General features: G+C 45.9%; 1 protein-coding gene across 2 annotated transcripts in view; it reads left to right on the top strand.

The window, feature by feature from the left end:
* Positions 1-18,031, top strand: part of SETD3 (SET domain containing 3, actin N3(tau)-histidine methyltransferase) — a 91,501-nt gene that overhangs the window by 22,902 nt on the left and 50,568 nt on the right. Inside the window, exon 2 of one of the 2 annotated variants that reach the window (XM_090033988.1) lies at positions 15,852-15,962. The exons of the other annotated variant lie outside the window; for it this stretch is intronic. Within the exon in view, the coding sequence (XP_089890114.1) occupies positions 15,860-15,962 (103 nt within the window). The 5' untranslated portion in view covers positions 15,852-15,859. The remainder of the gene's footprint in view (positions 1-15,851; positions 15,963-18,031) is intronic. 2 annotated transcript variants of the gene reach the window in all.

Raw genomic sequence — 18,031 nt, 5'->3', positions numbered from 1 at the left:
CATATTTTAGAGTCTGACAATCTCAACTTGGTGATATACTTGTATAGGACTGTAATGTTGAGACAGACAAAAAATCTGTAAAACCACGTAGCATTAGACCTGTGAAAAATACGAGTTATTTTAAATATTCTGTTCTAACAGGAAATTGCCAAACTAAGTGCTTTTGGGGTGAAATTTTTGTAGGAATCTTTTGTTCGCTTCTTAAAACTATTAAGTGGAAGAGAGCTTTTTACAGTTCATTAAGGGAATGCTCTTTGTGAGTTACTAGAATCAAAGTTCAAAGTCTGACAAAACAACACATCTCTTTGCCAGCAGTATTAAAGGAGGGGAAGATCTTTTAAACCTATCATATCTACTGTTTTGGATGCTTCCTTCCCCCCAGCATATCTGATAGGCTATATTTGGAAATGTAGCTGGGCTGCTTATTACCAAGCTTATTCATCTCTGGTGTCAGTGTGTCCTTTCTGCAGAATATTTCTGTAGTTCTTGGGAGATGCTGTTTTATATTGAAAGATGACCTGATACTTTAAAATCCTATCTTGAGAATTATACCGATATTTGAATATTATGTCAGTCTGTCTTCTGCCTGTTCACAGTGGGCCGTAAAACTTTAAACATACTGTGTTGCCATCACTTTTTCCATGTATATGTAGCTAAAGATCATAAGACTATGTTCTAAGTAGTCATAGGAGCGTGCAGGATTCGGTGCAGATGGTAAGTGTTGCTGAGCCACTCTACGGTGGTGACCACAGTGCAGTTGGGTTTGATATCCATGTAGGAGGGGAGATAAGAAAATCTACCACAGTAACATTTAACTTTAAAAGGGAGATCATAACAAAATGAGGAAGCTAATTAGACAAAAGGGGCCCATAAGGAGGTGAACACTTGTGAGCAGTGTAAGAACTGCTTAAGAACAGCCCACCTGCTGAGCTCCCCTCAGGCCCCAGGGGAGGCACACCTGGGCCAAGGGTTAGTGAGGAACTAGTTAGGGAGCTTCTGGAGGGACTGGACGTATTCAAGTCAGCCGGTCTGGACGATCTCCACCCTAGAGTACTAAAGGAATTGGCTGAGGTCATTGCAGGACCCCGGCACGGCTTTACGAGCACTCGTGGTGCTCTGGTGTGGTGCCAGAGGGCTGGAAGAGGGCCAGCGTGGTTCCCATCTTCAAAAAGGGGAAGAAGGAGGCCTGGGAAACTATAGGCCAGTTAGTCTTACTTTGATCCTAGGCAAGCTGTTTGAGAAAATTATGCTGGCATACTTCCATGAGGGGCCAGCAGGGGACTTCATGCTTAGGGGCAACCAACACAGGTTCATCAGTGGCAGGTCATCATTGACTCCAAGATGAACGTGGGCTGGCAGTGTGGGGAAGCAGTCAGGAAGGCCAACCACACCTTGTCATGCATCCACAGATGCATCTCGAGCAGGTCCAAGGATCCTCCCCCTCTATGCGGCACTGGTCCGGCCGCAGCTGGAGTACTGCATCCAGTTCTGGGCGCCGCACTTCAAGAGGGATGTGGACAACATGGAGAGGGTCCAGAGGCGGGCCACTCATATGATCGGGGGCAGTAGGGCAGGCCCTATGAGGACAGGCTGCGGGACCTGAACCTGTTCAGCCTCCAGAAGAGAAGGCTGAGGGGGATCTAGTGGTCTGTTATAAACTAGTCAGGGGGGATCAGCAGGCACTGGGGAAGTCCCTGTTTCCCCCGAGCACTGCCAGGAGTGACCAGGAATAACTGTCACAAGCTGGTAGAGGGTAGATTTAAGTTAGATATCAGGAGGTGCTACTTCACTGTCACGGCAGCTAGGATCTGGAACCAACTTCCAAGAGAAGTGGTGCTGGCCTCTACCCTGTGGGTCTTTAAGAGGAGGTTAAATGAACACCTTGCTGGGGTCGTTTGACCCCAGTAAACTTGCCTGCCATGGCAGGGGGTCGGACTAGATGATCTACTCAGGTCCCTTCCGACCCTAGATACTATGAAACTATATTGCAGGTTGCATCTGCAAATCAAAAAAATATAGGAAGTGAACCAAAAGAGAGCCAATGGTTCAGTGCCAGAGTTTGAGGCACTGAGTAGAAAAAAGGCTTCTTGCAAAATGTGGAAGTCAAATCAAATCCTAATAAGGAAAATAAGAGCGGGCAAACTTTGGCAAATCAAATGTAAAGCTGTAATAAGAGAAGTTAAGAGAGAATTTGAGGAGAAACTTGCTAGAGACATAAAAAGTAACAAACATTTAAGTACATTAGAAGCTGAAGGCCTGCCAGGGAGTCATTTGAGCCTTTGAGGATCAAGGTCTGAAAGGAACGCTTGAAGGGCCATTGCTGGGAAACAGATGAATAAATGCATTTAGTCTTCACTGTGTAAGATGTTAGGGGAAATTCCTTTACCTGATCCACTTCTCAGTAAGGACAAGTCTGTAGAGCTGACCAAACAGAGGCTTCATTAGATGACTCTGCAGAGGAAATTGATAAACAAAATGGTAGCAATTCACTAGGATCTGTTGGCATTCATCCTAGGATCCTGAAATAGCTCAGTTTGGAAATTGCTGAACTCTTAACTGTAGTATGCAACCTGTCACTAAAAACAGCCTTGGTACCAGAGGACTGCAGGGTTTTCAGTGTGTATATTTAAAAAGGGATCTAGAGGGGACCCAGGGAACTACAAGCCAGTGAATCTAATGTCTACTCCTGGAAAACTGGTACAAACCATTAAAAAAAAATTGTTCTGTATATGGATGAACATGACTTTGACAAAACTATGCTGATGTCTAAGTGAAATTAGTAGATTGGTGAAGCACAGAGTTCTTTTGAGGATGTGAATAAGCAGGCGGATTAAAGTGATCCAGTTGACATAGTATATCTGAATTTCCAAAAAGCCTTTGACAAGGTACCCTATCAGAGGCTCTTAATGAAGGAAGGTAGTCATGGGATTACAAGAAAGATCCACTTGTGGATTAGAAATTGTTTTAAGGATAGAAAACAGAGTGAATATAAAGAGTCAGTTTTCAGGATGGAAATAAGTAAACAGCAGCTTTCCCCAGGGATCTGTGTTGGCACCAGTGCTGTTTTAACATGTTCATAAATGATCAGGAAAAGCAGAGTGAGTAGCGAGGTGGCCAGATTTGCAGAAGTCACAAAATTATTTAAAGTGGTAAATTATGCCAAGATGGACTGAGGAATTACAGAAAGATCTTGAAGTGTTGAGTGAATGGGCAACTAAATGGCAGATGAAATTTAATGTAGGTAAGTGTAAAGTGATGCACATGGGCAAAAATAACCCAGGCTATACCTACACTATGACTGTATATTAGCTGTTACCATGCAAGAAACAGATACAGGAATCATTGTGGACAGTTAGCTGAAAACATCAGCTCAGTTCTTAGCAGCTGTTGAAAAGGCAAATAAAATGTTAGAGATTATTAGGAAGGGAATTATAAACAAAATTGAAAGTATCATAATGCCTTTTTATAAATCTACAGTGCATCCACACCTTTAATATTGTGCCCAGTTCTGGTCCCCACATCTCAAAAGATATAGAACAACTAGAGAAGGGCAATAAGAACGCTTAGTGTTATGGAGGGGACATGAGAGACTAAAGATGCTAAGCCTATTCAGTTTAGAAGTGGCACTTGGGGAGGGATATATAAAGGGTTTACAAAATACTAAATGAGGAAGAGAAAGTAAATGGGAATTTATTATTTACTGTCTCAATAAAAGAATTAGAGGTCATAAAATGAAATTAGTAGGTAGTAAGTTTAAAACTAACAGAAGAAAGTTCTTTTTCATACAGTGTGTAATTAAAATGGAACTCATTGCCACAAGATGTTGTGGAAGCTGTCAGTTTAACCAGATTCAAAAAGAGATTGGACAAACTTTTGGAGGCAAGGTGCATCAGTAGCTATTGAGCAGAGGAGTTTAGGGTTACAGTCTCTAAATCAGTAATTACTAACCAGTCTATCATAATTGACTCATCGATCATGGAGCATCTGACAGTCTATCTCAGTCTGGGAGGGTTGAGTGTATGTGCGTGCATGCACGCATGCATTCAGCCCCCCCCAACCCTCCCCCGGGCTAAGATACAGAGCTGCAGGTGCTCTAGGAGTGGCACAACACCACATGCATCCTGCTGCTGGGCTGAGCTGTGCCCCCTGCCACTGGGGCCGAGCCAGGTGAGCAGGACGATCCCCCTTTGCACCGAGGCGCACCCCGCACTGCCAGACAAGTGGAGCCATGGCTGGGCCATGTGGTGGGAGGACTGGAGCCCAGGCGGCTTGTCCAAGTACGCGGGGGACTTTGTGTGCCGAGCCCCACTACAACTGCTCCAGGAGCAGTACAATGCCATGTGCGTCCCACAGCTGGGCGGGCAGGGGGCACAGCTGAATCCAGCACTGAGACATATGTGGCATTACTCCCAGGACAGCTGCACCAGGGCTCAGCATGCAAAGCCCGGTGTGCAGCGGCAGCTGCCTCCACCACACCCTGCACACAGATCTGGGGAGCCACATGCTTTCCATACCTCCCCTGGGGTGCTGCCCTGCTCCTGCATCTCCCAGATGAGCTGCTTGGGGCTCTGTCCTGTGCCCTGCCCCACCCTGGCTGGGCAGCGCTTGCCCCTGCTCTGCTCCCTCCCTCACTGTGGGGGCCTCAATCTGCACCCCCCCAGTCCCTTCCCTCCCCCATGCCCCTTCTCCCCCCTGCAACAGACTTACCAGCTGGATGCTGCTTTCCAAACTGCTGGGCTGCATATTGGCAGTTAGATTGGTATTGGCCGACTTATGGTTGATTAATAATTGGCCATTGGTATCAGTCCAAGGAATCTTCACTGGTGCACCCCTACAAATGGCATGGTTTTGTGGGTGCCGCCTTGACACAAACTCAAATAGCAGCCACTGGGTGTAATTAACATTTTTTCAGTACATCTGACATGTGGAGGGGGGTGTAAGTAATTGTAACAACATGTAGTAGACCTGACCAGATGATTCAGAATTGTTTTGGGATGGTGAGTCATGTGGGAAGAAGATATTGATGGATAGGTTTCTGATAAGTGAGCTGGGTATAAATACCTAGTTCAAAGTAAATACATAGTTCAAAAGAGAGATGACTTTTTAAAAGGCAATTTATTTGGTATCTTAAAATATCAGTCTGAAGTTGCTTTTTTTTTCTTTGTGAAAAAGACCTGTTAACTTAATCATCCAGGCAAGATTTTGTTTCCATTCTGATTTCTAAGGAGTCATGGTCTAACAAATAGATCTTTCAAAGAGAAAATGTAGAATTTGGATAGGAAATTATTATTAGAAAAAATATTGTTATTATAAACAGAGAAATCCAGGGAAGCCTAAGGGAAAAAATAGAGGCATATAGGCAGTGGAAGCAGGGGAAAGCTACTAAGGAGGAGTATACCTACTTGGCCTGCACTTGCAGGGAGGCAATTAGAAAGCCCAAAGCAACTACAGAGCTGAGGCTGGCAACACAAATTAAAGACAACAAAAAGTCTTTTTTTTAAGGTATGTAGGAAGTAAAAGGAAGGCGCACAGGGCAACACAGGACCCCTACTGAACAAGCAGGAGCAATTAGTGACAGATGGCAGGGGAGAAGGCTGAACTCTTAGTTACATAGTAGGTAGGGTCAGAAGGGACCTGAGCAGATCATCAAGTCTGACCCCCTGCCCTGGGCAGGAAAGAATGCTGGGGTCAAACGACCCTGGCTAGGTGATTATCCAGCCTCCTTTGAAGACCCCCAGGGTAGGAGTGAGTACCACTTCCCTTGGAAGTTGGTTCCAGATCCTAGCCGCCCTGACTGTGAAGTATTGCCTCCTGATATCTAGCCTGAATCTACCCTCGGTCAACTTATGGCTGTTGCTCCTTGTTACTCCTGGTAGTGCTCGGGGGAACAGGGCCTCTCTCATAGCCTGCTGCTCTCCCTTGGCCAATTTGTAGACGGCCACCAGATCCCCCCTCAGCCTTCTCATGTGGAGGTTGAACAGGTTCAGGTCCCGTAGCCTCTGCTCATAGGGCCTGCCTTGCTGCACCCTGACCATGCGAACAGCCCTCCTCTGGACCCTCTTGATGCTATCCACATCCCTCCTGAACTGCAGCACCCAGAACTGGATGCGGTACTTCAACTGTGGCCTGACCAATGTCGCATAGAGGGGGCGGATCACCTCCTTGGATCCGCTTGTGATGCATCTGTGGATGCATGACAAGGTGTGGTTGGCCTTCCTGACAGTGTCCCCACATTGGCGGCCCATGTTCATTTGGGCATCAGTAATGACTCCAAGATCCTTTTCTGCCTCTGCGCTGACAAGAAGGGAGTTCCCCAGCCTGTAGGTATGCTGCTGGTTCTTCTTCCCCAGGTGCAGTACCTTCATAATTTCATAGTTAGTAGGGTCAGAAGGGCACTGAGCAGATCATCAAGTCCGACCTCCTGCCATGGCAGGAAAGAGTACCGGGGTCAAACGACCCCAGCAAGGTGTTCATCCAGTCTCCTCTTAAAGGCCTCCGGGGTAGGAGCCAGCACCGCTTCTCTTGGAAGTTGGTTCCAGATCCTAGCTGCCCTGACAGTGAAGTAGCACCTCCTGATGTCTAATCTGAATTTACCCTCTGCTAGCTTATGACTGTGTTATTTCTAGTCACTCCTGGTAGTGCTCGGGGAAACAGGGACTCCCCCAATGCCTGCTCGTCCCCTCTGACTAGTTTGTAGCAGGCCACTAGATCCCCACCTCTGCACTTGCAGGGAGGCAATTAGAAAGGCCAAAGCAACTACAGAGCCTCTTGTGGAGGCTGAACAGGTTCAGATCCCGTAGCCTGTCCTCACAGGGCCTGCCCTGCTGCCCCCTCATCATGCGAGTGACCCTCCTCTGGACCCTCTCCATGTTGTCCACATCCCTCCTGAAGTGCGGCACCCAGAACTGGACTCAGTACTCCAGCTGCGGCCTTACCAGTGCTGCATAGAGTCGGCGGATCACCTCCTTGGACCTGCTTCTGATGCATCTGTGGATGCATGACAAGGTGCAGTTGGCCTTCCTGACTGCATCCCCACACTGCTGGCCCATGTTCATCTTGGCATCAATGATGACTCCAAGATCCTTTTCTGCCTCTGCACTGATGAGAAGGGAGTTCCCCAGCCTGTAGGTATGGTGTCGGTTCTTCCTCCCCAGGTGCAGCACCTTGCAATTGTCAGTGTTAAATCCCATCCTATTCTCGTCCGCCCACCCTTGTAACCTGTCTAGGTCTGATTTTGTAGCCTATTCCTTCCTTCTAGTGTGCCCACATCCCCCACATCTTAGTATCATCAGCAAATTTGAACAGGGTGCTTTTTACCCCCTTGTCCAATCACTGATGAAGATGTTGAACAGTGCGGGCCTAAGGACCGAGCCCTGCAGAACCGCACTGCCCACATCCCTCCAGGTCGAAAATGACCCATCCACTACCACTTTCTGGGTGCGGCCCTCCAGCCAGTTGGCAACCCAATTGACTGTGTAGGTGTCGACACCACAGTCTCCCAGTTTCTTCATGAGAGAGACCACTGCTACCCCTGCATCTAAGAATTTCTATGACCTGGTCATAGAAGGCCACCATGTTGGTCTGATAGGACCTGCCACTGATGAACCCGTGTTGGTTTCCCCTAAGCATAATCTCCCCTGCTGGCCCCTCGTGGACATGTGCCAGAATTATTCTCTCAAAAAGCTTACCCAGGATCGAGGTAAGACTAACTGGCCTGTAGTTCCCCTGGTCCTCCTTCCTCCCTCTTTTGAAGATGGGAACTACATTGGCCCTCTTCCAGTCCTCTGGCACCACACCAGAGCACCACGAGTGCTCGTAAAGCTGTGCCAGAGGACTGGAACAGCTAATTCCCTCAGCACTCTGGGGTGGAGGTTGTCTGGACCAGCTGATTTAGATGCATCCAGTTCCTCCAGAAGTTCCCTGACCAGAACCTCTCTGACCCTTGGCCTAGGTGCACCTCCCGTGGGGACTGAGGGGGACCTGGTGGGGGGGCTGATCTGGTCCCTGCTCAAGAAAATGGAAGCAAAGAAGTTATTAAATAGGTTAGCTTTGTTGTCTGGTGTGACGACTAAATTTCCTAATGTGTCTTGCAGGGGCCCCACGTTAGCCGGTACCTTCTTTTTGCCCCCTATGTATTTAAAAAAGGACTTCTTGTCCTTGATCCCGGAAGCTAGTCCCAGTTCCATCTCCACCCTGGCCTTCCTGACTGCCTCCCTGCATCCCCGAGCAACTGCAGTATAATCCTCCCTGGTGATGGGCCCTCCCTTCCATTGCGTGTGTGCCTCCCTTTTAGCTAGGAGACATTCCTGGATGCTTTTGGTGAGCCATGGGGGCTTTTGTGCTCTCCTTCTCCCTTTGATCAGTTTTGGGATTACCTCCCTTTGGGCTTGGAGCAACCACTCTTCTTGGACAACTGGCTCCCCTCCCCTCCAGGACCTCAGTGCTTCCCCAGCTGTTCTCCTTAGCTCATTGAAGTCCACCTTCCTGAAATCTAGGAGTGCTGCCTTGCTGCAGGCCTTTGCCACCTTGTGCTAGATAGTGAATTCCAGCAGGCGATGATCACTGTCGCCCAGGTGGTCGAGCACCCGCAGCCCCCTCACCAGGTCGTCACCTGTGACCAGCACCAGGTCCAACGAGGCATCTCTCCTGGTGGGGCTGTGCACCTCCTGGGCTAGATGGAGGTCCTGCATTGGTGCTAGGAACCTATGTGAGCGGTCAGACCTGGCTGACTGCTCTTCCCAGCAGATGTCTGGAAAGTTCAGGTCACCCGTGATGACCACGTCCTTTGACCTAACTACCTCTGTGAGCTGACTTGAGAATTCCTGGTCTAGCTCTTCCCCTTGGTGGGGTGGTTTGTAGTGGACCCCCACTGTTAAGTCTCTTTCCCCTTTACTACCTTGTATTCTAACCCAGAGCACTTCTGTGTGCCCCTCCTCTGACTCTGTGCTATCTGGTGAGGATGTGTATTCCTCCTTAATGTAGAGTGCCACATCCCCGCCTTTCCTCCCTGTCCTGTCCCTCCTGTACAGCCTATAGCCCTTGATATTCACCGCCCAGTCATGTGTTGTGTCCCACCACGTTTCAGTGAGCCCTGCTATGTCTGGGTTGGTGTCAGCTAGCAGGAGGGTAAGTTCCTCCTGCTTGTTTCCCATACTACGCATTTGTGTAGAGGCATTTGAGACCTCCTGTGGATGTGTGCACTGGCCCCCTAATCACAGCATTGCCCTGGCCCCTGTTGCTTACCTGTGTATATGTTCCGCCCGTCGGTCTAGGCTGGGCTGTACTTGTGTGTGCTGCTTGGTTTAGTGGTCCAAGGTTTCCTCCTCCCTCGTCTTCCCCTTCCCCCAACGAACCTAGTTTGAAGCCCGCCGGAGGAGATCCGCCAACCTAGAAGAGAACGCATGCTTACCTTGCATTTGTCAGTGTTGAAACCCATCCTGTTCTCATCTGCCCACCCCTGTAACCTGTCTAGGTCTGATTGCAGCCTATTCCTCCCTCCTAGTGTGCCCACTTTTCCCCACATCTTAGTGTCATCCGCGAATTTGAACAAGGTTTTTTTCACCTCCTCATCCAAGTCACTGAGGATGTTGAACAGTGTGGGCCTGAGGACCAAATCCTGGGGGATACCACTGCCCACATCCCTCCAGGTCAAAAAAGACCCATCCACCTCCGCTCTCTGGGTGCAGCCCTCCAGCCAATTTGCCTACACAGTCAGATGGGTCTCATCAACGCCACAGTCATTGTGTCTCACCCCATGAGAATGGGGTGAGAGACAGTGTCGAAGGCCTTCCTAAAGTCCAAGAAGACTATGTCTGCTGCGACACCTGCGTCCAAGGATTTTGTGACCTGGTTTTAGAAGGCCACCAGGTTGATCTGACAAGACCTGCCTCTAATGAACCCATGTTGGTTGCCCCTAAGCATAATCTCCCCTGCTGGTCCCTTGCAGATATGCTCCTGAATAATTTTCTCAAAGAGCTTCCCCAGGACTGAGGTAAGACTAATGGGCTTATAGTTTCCTGTGTCCTTCTTCCCTTTTTTGAAAATGGGGACCACATTGACTGTTTTCTAGCCCTCTGTCACCTCAGAGCACCATGAGTGCTTGTCAAGCTGTGGTAGAGGTCCCACAATGACCTCTGCCAATTTCCTCAGCACTCTGGGGTGGACATTGTCAGGACCTGGTAACTTGAACATGTCTAGACCCACCAGAAGTTCTCTAACTAGGTCCTCACTGACCCTGAGTCTTGCAGTGCCTCCCCTGGGTCCATCGGAGATCCCAGTGGGGGGGATGTCCCAGTCCCTGCTCAAAAAGATGTAGCCAAAGAAATTGTGAAAGAGGTGTGAATTGGCTGGTGTCATAGCAGAACTGCTGACAGCTGTTTGAGCTCTCTGGTTGGGTCCTGGAGGACTGGAAAAGGGCCAGTGTGGTCCCTATTTTCAAGAAGGGGAGGAAGGAGGTTACGAGTAATTATAGTCCAGTTAGTTTCACCTCTATCCTTGGAAAAGTCTTTAAGAAAATTATTAAGGATTATATTTGTGTGAGTCCAGCGAGAAAAATAATGCAGCATGGATTCGCAGCAAATAGATCGTGCCTGACTAATCTGGTTTCTTTTTATGACCAGGTCACAAAATGCTTAGTTGCAGAAGTAGAGGTGGATGTTGTGTACTTGGATTTTAGGCAGGCCTTTGATATGGTATCTCATCCCATTCTCTTAGGTGATTACACAGTCCGGTGGTTGGGAAATTGGCTTGGGGGATGCACCCAGAAATCAGTGGTGGATGGGTTCATATTGATCTGGAAGGATGTGGGCAGTGGGGTCCCCTTGGTCCTTGGACATGTACTCTTCAGTGTCTTCATCAGTGACTTGGATGTGGGTGTGAAGTGTACTCTATGCAACTTTGTGGATGATACTAAATTGTGGGGTGAAGTGAACACACTGGAGGGTAGGGAACGATTGCAGTAGAACCTGGACAGGTTGGAAAAGTGGATGAGAATAGGATGCAGTTCAACAAGAACAAATGCAGAGTGCTGCACCTAGGGTGTAAAAATATCCACCACATGTACTGGCTGGGGAATGACCCTCTCAACAGCACAGAAGCCGAAAGGGATTTTGGAGTTGCAGTGAGTCGTCAGTGTGACGAAATCATCAGCAAAGCTAACTGCACTTTATCATGCATTAGCAGATGCATGACAAATAGAACCAAGGAGGTGATACTTCCCCTCTATGTGGCATTGGTCAGACCACAGTTGGAGTACTGCATCCAGTTTTGGGCATTGTACTTTAAGAAGTATGTGGATAACCTCAAAAGGGTCCAGAGGAGGGTCACTCGTATGGGTAAGGGTTTGTAGGCTAAGCCCTATGAAGAGAGACTAAGGGACCTGGATCTCTTCAGCCTCCACAAGGGAAGCCTTAGAGTTGGTCTTGTGGCTGCCTACAAATTCTTAGGGTGGTGCAGCAAGGAATCGGAGATGCTCTGCTCGCCATGGCGCCTCTTGGGGTAACAAGGAACAATGGTCACAAACTGACAGAGAGGAGATTTAAGCTGAACATCAGGAAGAACTTATTCACGGTAAGGGTGGCCAGAATTTGGAATGGGTTTCCAAGAGAGGTGGTGCTCTCCCCTACCTTGGGGGTCTTTAAGAGAAGGATGGATAGGCATCTGACTGGGGTTGTCTGACCCCAGCACTCTTTCCTGCCTAGGCAGGGGGTCGGACTCTGATCTGTTGAGGTTCCTTCTGACCCTAATATGTATAAATCTATGTCCATCTGTTAGTAAAAATCTACTCTAAAAATAACTGCTGTTACAAAAACATGTTTGCCAAGACTGTACAATGGACTTTGTGGCCTAGGAAGTTCCTTTTTTCTCCTGAGCTCCTGCAGTGAAGCCCATGCACTTTGTTAAACCAAATTTTTGCTAGTTCCTGTGATGGGTTTGTTATGTGCTGTCTGAACAGTACAGTATTAGGCAAGGGGCTTGTGTTCTGCTAAGAAGATTCCAGATCATAAAATAAATAGATATATTTCCCTTATGAAGTTGATTCTGGTATTGTACCAAACCCATTTAAATCTATTATTTTTTATTACAGTTTAGGAGATGAAGTCCACAATGAGTTACTTTTTAAAGCTAGTTCTCTTTATCTTTATTTTTTTCTGTTTTATTTTAAATATTATCTCTCTCTTCTTATCTTTAAATACAAATAGTCTCCTTATTGACCACCTTTTCACATGAACTATAGCTTCGTAATTTATTTATGTAATCAGTGAGGTAAAACGATTCCTTTTTTTTCTGTCTCCTTGTATGAAAAATTTATGACAATCTCAGATCCTTCTAATTTGTATATAATATCCTCTTTCCCCCTCTCCTAACACAATTTACAGCCAACTATGCCAGTGGTCACCAACCAGTGGATCTTGATCCACCAGTAGTTCTTGGGGCCTTTTGGAGTTGCTCTGAGCTTGGGATGAGGGCCTGAGTGCGTGAGGGAGGGAAGGGGCAGAGGCTAGATTGAGGCCCGTGCAGTGAGGGACAGCGCCACAGAAGCAGGAGTAAGTTAGTGGGACCTGGCCAGATGGGACTTACCTGCTGGGGTGGTGCTCCATCAAATAATTTTTTCTCCATGTTCCTTAATCTGCTCCTCCCCACTTCCCCCCCATAGACTTATCTTTGGAGGGAGGAGGGTGACGGTGGCTCACAGTAGATCATGGGTTGCTTTTAAATACCAAAGGTGATCTCGTACTTAAAAAGGTTGGAGACCACTGGACTATGCAGTTACTCCAAGCTCCTTAAAACCTCCAAGGCAGTTTATAAGGTTCTTTATAAATATCCTGCACAAGAAGGCTTAAAAAATGAGAGCACCCACCTCACACTATTTTTTATTAGATTTTTGTTCAGCCTTGCTTTAACAAGTGACTTGAGACAGGAAATCAGAATTGCTCAAAATCATCTCATTTGTCAGAAATCCCTTTCCTTTTGCACAACATTGGCATCTTGAGTAATATAAACTGCATTGTCATCATTGCAATAATATTGCATTGACATAATTGGAATAGTTTAACAGCATCTATACATAATACTAATGGTTCTATAATTTGGTCATTAATATTTATATCTGCAATATGTATAGTACTTAGTATTACATAATTGTTCAGTGCTATAGAAATACATACTATACATTACACTGCAACTGAAGGCACAACCTCTAACCTCAGGAACTTTCAACCTATGTTCCCAGTCATACATTTAGATCCATGAGACAGACCCATCTGTTCATGCAGAGTCCCATTGGTTTCTCCAGAATTAGGCTATAGTATACTTGGGAGTTAAACGTTGGGTAAGTGAGGGGAAAGAATTATATAAAATGTCTTCCAAGTTGCAGTGATGGCTATGCATGCATTGAGTTCCTCATGCATGCATCAAGTTCCAACTATTTAAGCTGGCCTAATAAAAGATATTGGACTTACCCAAAAAACCTTGTTTGCCTCAAGTTCCTCTTTTAATTCTGAACAGGAGTTAACAGTGATAGACATAATCAAATAAGTGAAACTACATCAGAATAAACTTGGCTAGGGCCTTTATTTGAATTTCCTTTAAATTCTTTGAACAACAAAGATGCAAATCAGAGTTGAGCCCACCTCCTCCCCCAGGCCAAAACAAGGCTTGCTAAGCTTCAGGATCATAGAAGCATATGTCTCTGTCATCTGAGGCCCAGCTCATTCTTGTATTGGTTCTGAATGCAGACAGTAAGCTAGAAGGGTGCTTTCTGTCTGCATTTAGAACTGATACAAGAATGAGCTGGGCCTCAGTCAACCTTTGAAAAAGGATGACTTTTTCCATTTGTTTGTTTGGCTTTTGATGCTTATAAACAAGACTTCATAAAGAGGGTTACATCAGTTGTTTGAAACTGGAAAAGAATGGATACCCTGCAACTTAGACATTTCAGGTGTGTTGTATTAAATGGGCATGAAAATTATATGGCATAATCTCTTAATCAGGCACATCAAGAAGATTTGAAACGTTACTGAGGCTAACAGCTTGAAAGAGTCCAGTAATATCTGATCGTCTAAAGCAGGGATGCTCAACCCCTGGCCTGCAGACCAGATCTGGCATCTGACCAATCCCCAGGGCTCAATTTTGGCACTTGGGTGCAACCTGAGGCCCATCCCAGGAGTGGTGTAGGGCCCAATCCTGGTATGTGAGGCCCAATCCATCTTGCAAAATGGCCCTGCACAACAATTCTGGCTGGCCTGGAGGTCCAGAAAGCTAACCACCACTAATCTAAAGATTACTGCTGGGTGAATAACAACTAACTGTACAATACTTATGTTGGCTATTAATATTGCTGTATTCTGAATGCAAATATAAGCAACTGTTGTGCATTTTTGACACCAGAAGTATGCAGACATTGAATACTTCCAGAATACTTGAATAGCTATGAAATGGAATGTAACTGTTTTGGTCACGGTCAACATAGATAAGCATTTTTTCCCCACTGCTATTAAATTAATCTAGTAATTCAACTGTCTATAAACAAAACTTATGTTCTATCATATAGAAATGTTTATGGTGAAATATTAAAGTATCCTGTAAAGTAAAATAAAATAAACAACCTCCTATAACTCCACAATGCCAAGCTTATGTAAAATAGCTTACAGACAGCTATATCTGTAATGATTAGTCCCACTCTAAAATAGTCTTAAGGGGCTCATCTACACATGCTATTTAATGAGCATTAAAGTGTTATAAAAACATGCTCTATGGCTAATCCCCCTACACCCACCGACACACCCACCAACATTGCCCCACCCCCAGTGTGGTGTTAGTGTGCGTGTGGGTGTGGGGGCTGCTTGGAAGGGGTGGGCCCTTGCATGAATGCTGTATGCCCCCGGTAGCTGAGGTGGGGCACGGCAGTGCTGGCAGCAGCATGATCATGGTGGGGGTGGGGGTGGCAAGTGCCGACTCAGGGTAGGTGATCACATGCCACCAGCAGCGGCGATTGCTGACTACTCGCAGATGCCACCGCTGGTGGGGGGGGGGTGTGGCGGCAAGCGGCAGCTGCCTGAAGTCTGAAGGAGTGCACCGCTACACTCAGGGGGGTGCATGTGAAGCCTCCTGCTCCTTCTCTGCTGTTGCCAGTGTGTGTGGGGAGAGTGGGGGAAACAAGCGGGGGGTTAGGGAGAATGAATGGGGGCTGGGGCCAGGTAGGGTCCTCCCCAGCCCCCCTACTTACCTGGCACAAAGCCAGTCCAGGTCCCTGCAGCTTGCACTGCTGCCTGCCCTGCACGGGGAGGCCGTGTGCTTCAGCACTGGGGAAAGGGCCAACCACAGAGATGCTGTGGCAGGTTACCAGAGTGTCTCTGTGGAGGACTGAGCCTCTGGTTGCCTCAGGGCATGGTCCCAGACCATGCTCTGACCCGCTTTTCCCCCCCAGGGTATTGTTTGACCCCTGGATATCCAGGGGTTTCATTTTTCACCCATGCTGTATATTTGCAGTGCAGAGAACTTTTTTTTGTACCCGCACGTGCCTCTTGCAGTGTCTTAAAGGGGTTTGAGGTGCTGTAAGAAGCATGTGTGCTCATCTGGATGCACCCTATGTGTTTTTCCACCCTTTTGTAATGTTAACTGTAGTTTTATTTGGAAACTTTATGAACTTTTATTTCAAACGTGCCAAGCTGCCTGTCTTGCATTCAGGCTCTCTCAAAAATATTTTCTGCATGCTTATCTGTCTGTATGAGCTAGCTATGATGCTTGTTTTTCTTGAGCATCTAATATTAGTTGGGTTCTGTTGCTTCATATTTCCATTAGTGTTTTGTTGCTTAGTAATCTGAGACAATTTGTCCCTTTTTCTTTTCTAGTTTGGAAAATGGGGAAGAAGAGCAGAGTCAAAACACAGAAGTCAGGTACAGGAGCCACAGCAACAGTTTCTCCAAAAGAAATGTTGAATCTAATAAATGAATTATTACAAAGTAAGTTTAATTTGTGTAACGCCATGGGAGAGTGCACTGAGTGAACAAAAATATCTTTATGTTCTTTTAATAATGAGTGCAGTTTTTTTTCAGGTGGCATAATTATTTGGAATATTTTTTTTTTTTAAATTAGTCCAAATTTCAATAATGCAGTCTGTGTGGTGGGTAGTGCATACTTCATGCAGTCTCCAGGCTTATTCTTCTTACCTATATAGTGCCTATATTGTTTTTAAAAAATGCTATGCAAGCCTACTAGGCAAATCAGCTGTGTTTTAAATTGGCTGGCCGTGGGTGCATCTACACATGCAATTAATGAAAAATGATAAACTCTGGAGCACTTTGAGCTGGAATAAATTGCTCCTGGGTGTAGCGTCTACACATGCACCCGGAACAGCAGTAATTTGAGCTGAAGGGGGAGTAGGCCTGTGCTGGCCCCCAGCTGGTCAACATCTACATGTGTTTCAGTGCAGTTAAGTACTCTGCTATGAGACAGTACTGTCCCCTGTTTTTACAGTGGAGTTAGTTTACTGTGCTCTAATACTGGTGCACGTGTTGATGGTTATGTTTTACTGTGGAGCTGAGTAATTATCTCTGCAGTAAAGCACATGTTAGATGAACCTCTTGAGGATTATACAGTTCTGCTTAACAAAATGGAAAATATTTGAATTAATGGCTTATGGTACCAGTGAAGGAGGGGGATTACTAGGGCTGTACGAAGCTTTGGTCACTGATTCGATTTGGCCCAGTTTGATGGCCAAATCTCTGAATCTGAATCGAATCAGGAGACCCATTTATCTCTCCGAATCAAATTGGAAGCCTCCAATTCAATTCAGCCATAGACAGAGTTTTATATGTTTTTTGAGGGGGGTTGGTTTTTTTTTTTTTTTTTTTTTTTTCCTACGTACCTTGCGGTACCAGGTGCAGCTCATAAACGCTGAGATGGTGGGGCAGATGAAGCACCCCATGGGAGTATCTTGTGCTTGTAGAAAAAACATATAAAGCTCTGTCTATGGCTGAATCGCTGATTCTCCGAATCGGAATCATCAGAACGGTGATCCAAATCAACTAGTTGAATTGCTGTCCCCTGCATCGGGCCAAATCAGAATTGACTGCTGCCCTCTTCACGCGCCCCTAGGCATTACCTGTGGAAATGTTGACACAAATTTACAGAACTGTGTTCTTCATTGATACATCTCTGTTCAAGGGGCTAAAAATATCTTCTGTTTATGTAGTTTTATTATTCAGCTCTGGTTCCTAGAGATATGGAACGAATAGAACAGAACTCCTGTTTAAAGGATTTTGAGCACACCCAATGATTTCTCCCAGTCCTTCTCTTTGCTTAAAATATCAGTCAAATTTTTGCTACTGATGAATTTGTCAGCTTTGATGGTACTTGGATGGTTTTGTAATTTGGTTGTTGAAGGACAGCAAGTCTTTGACATGGCAATAAAAAAAAATCTGATCTCTCTCTACACTATTGTCACAACAGTGGCAGCAACAGCATGCACCACCATTAAAAAGTGTGTCCTAATCTTACTATTGTTGAAATATACCCAAATGTGCCGTGCTAAAAAAAAGTCTTGAAATCACTGTTGCTTGGGCTGGTGAGCCCCTTAAGACTATTTTAAATATAAGTTAGCAGAGCACATGATCAGTACATTTTTAGCCTACCTATGTTAACATAATGGTGTAAGACATCCCTACAGGGGAACCCCCGCTCCCCCCAAATAAATCTTGTTTTGGACTACATCACCAATTCTGCAGTGCGACTTAAGTGAGCATGCCATTTTCTTCATCTTTTTATTTTAATTTTAAATTAATATTTAGAAAGCAAAGATCTTCAAGCATGAAAGTCTAGTTTTTAAATTGGTTTAGTAAGGTAATCTTTGCTGTTGATGTAATCCAGAACAAGATTTCTTTTAGTTCTCCCCTATAGGGATGTCTTACACCATTGTATTAACATAGGTAGGCTAAATATGTGCAATGCTAAGCTTTATCTTGGTGATTCATCACTGTATTGTCCTTCTTCCGTTACAGTAAAGATCTTTACTGATTCAGAAAAACCTTCT

The sequence above is a fragment of the Crocodylus siamensis genome, chromosome 2, assembly GCF_052110815.1.
Source record: "Crocodylus siamensis isolate JL-2025a chromosome 2, ASM5211081v1, whole genome shotgun sequence".
NCBI lineage: Eukaryota > Metazoa > Chordata > Crocodylia > Crocodylidae > Crocodylus > Crocodylus siamensis.
Note: the sequence above shows the minus strand (reverse complement) of the source record. Positions and strands in the feature narration are given on the sequence as shown.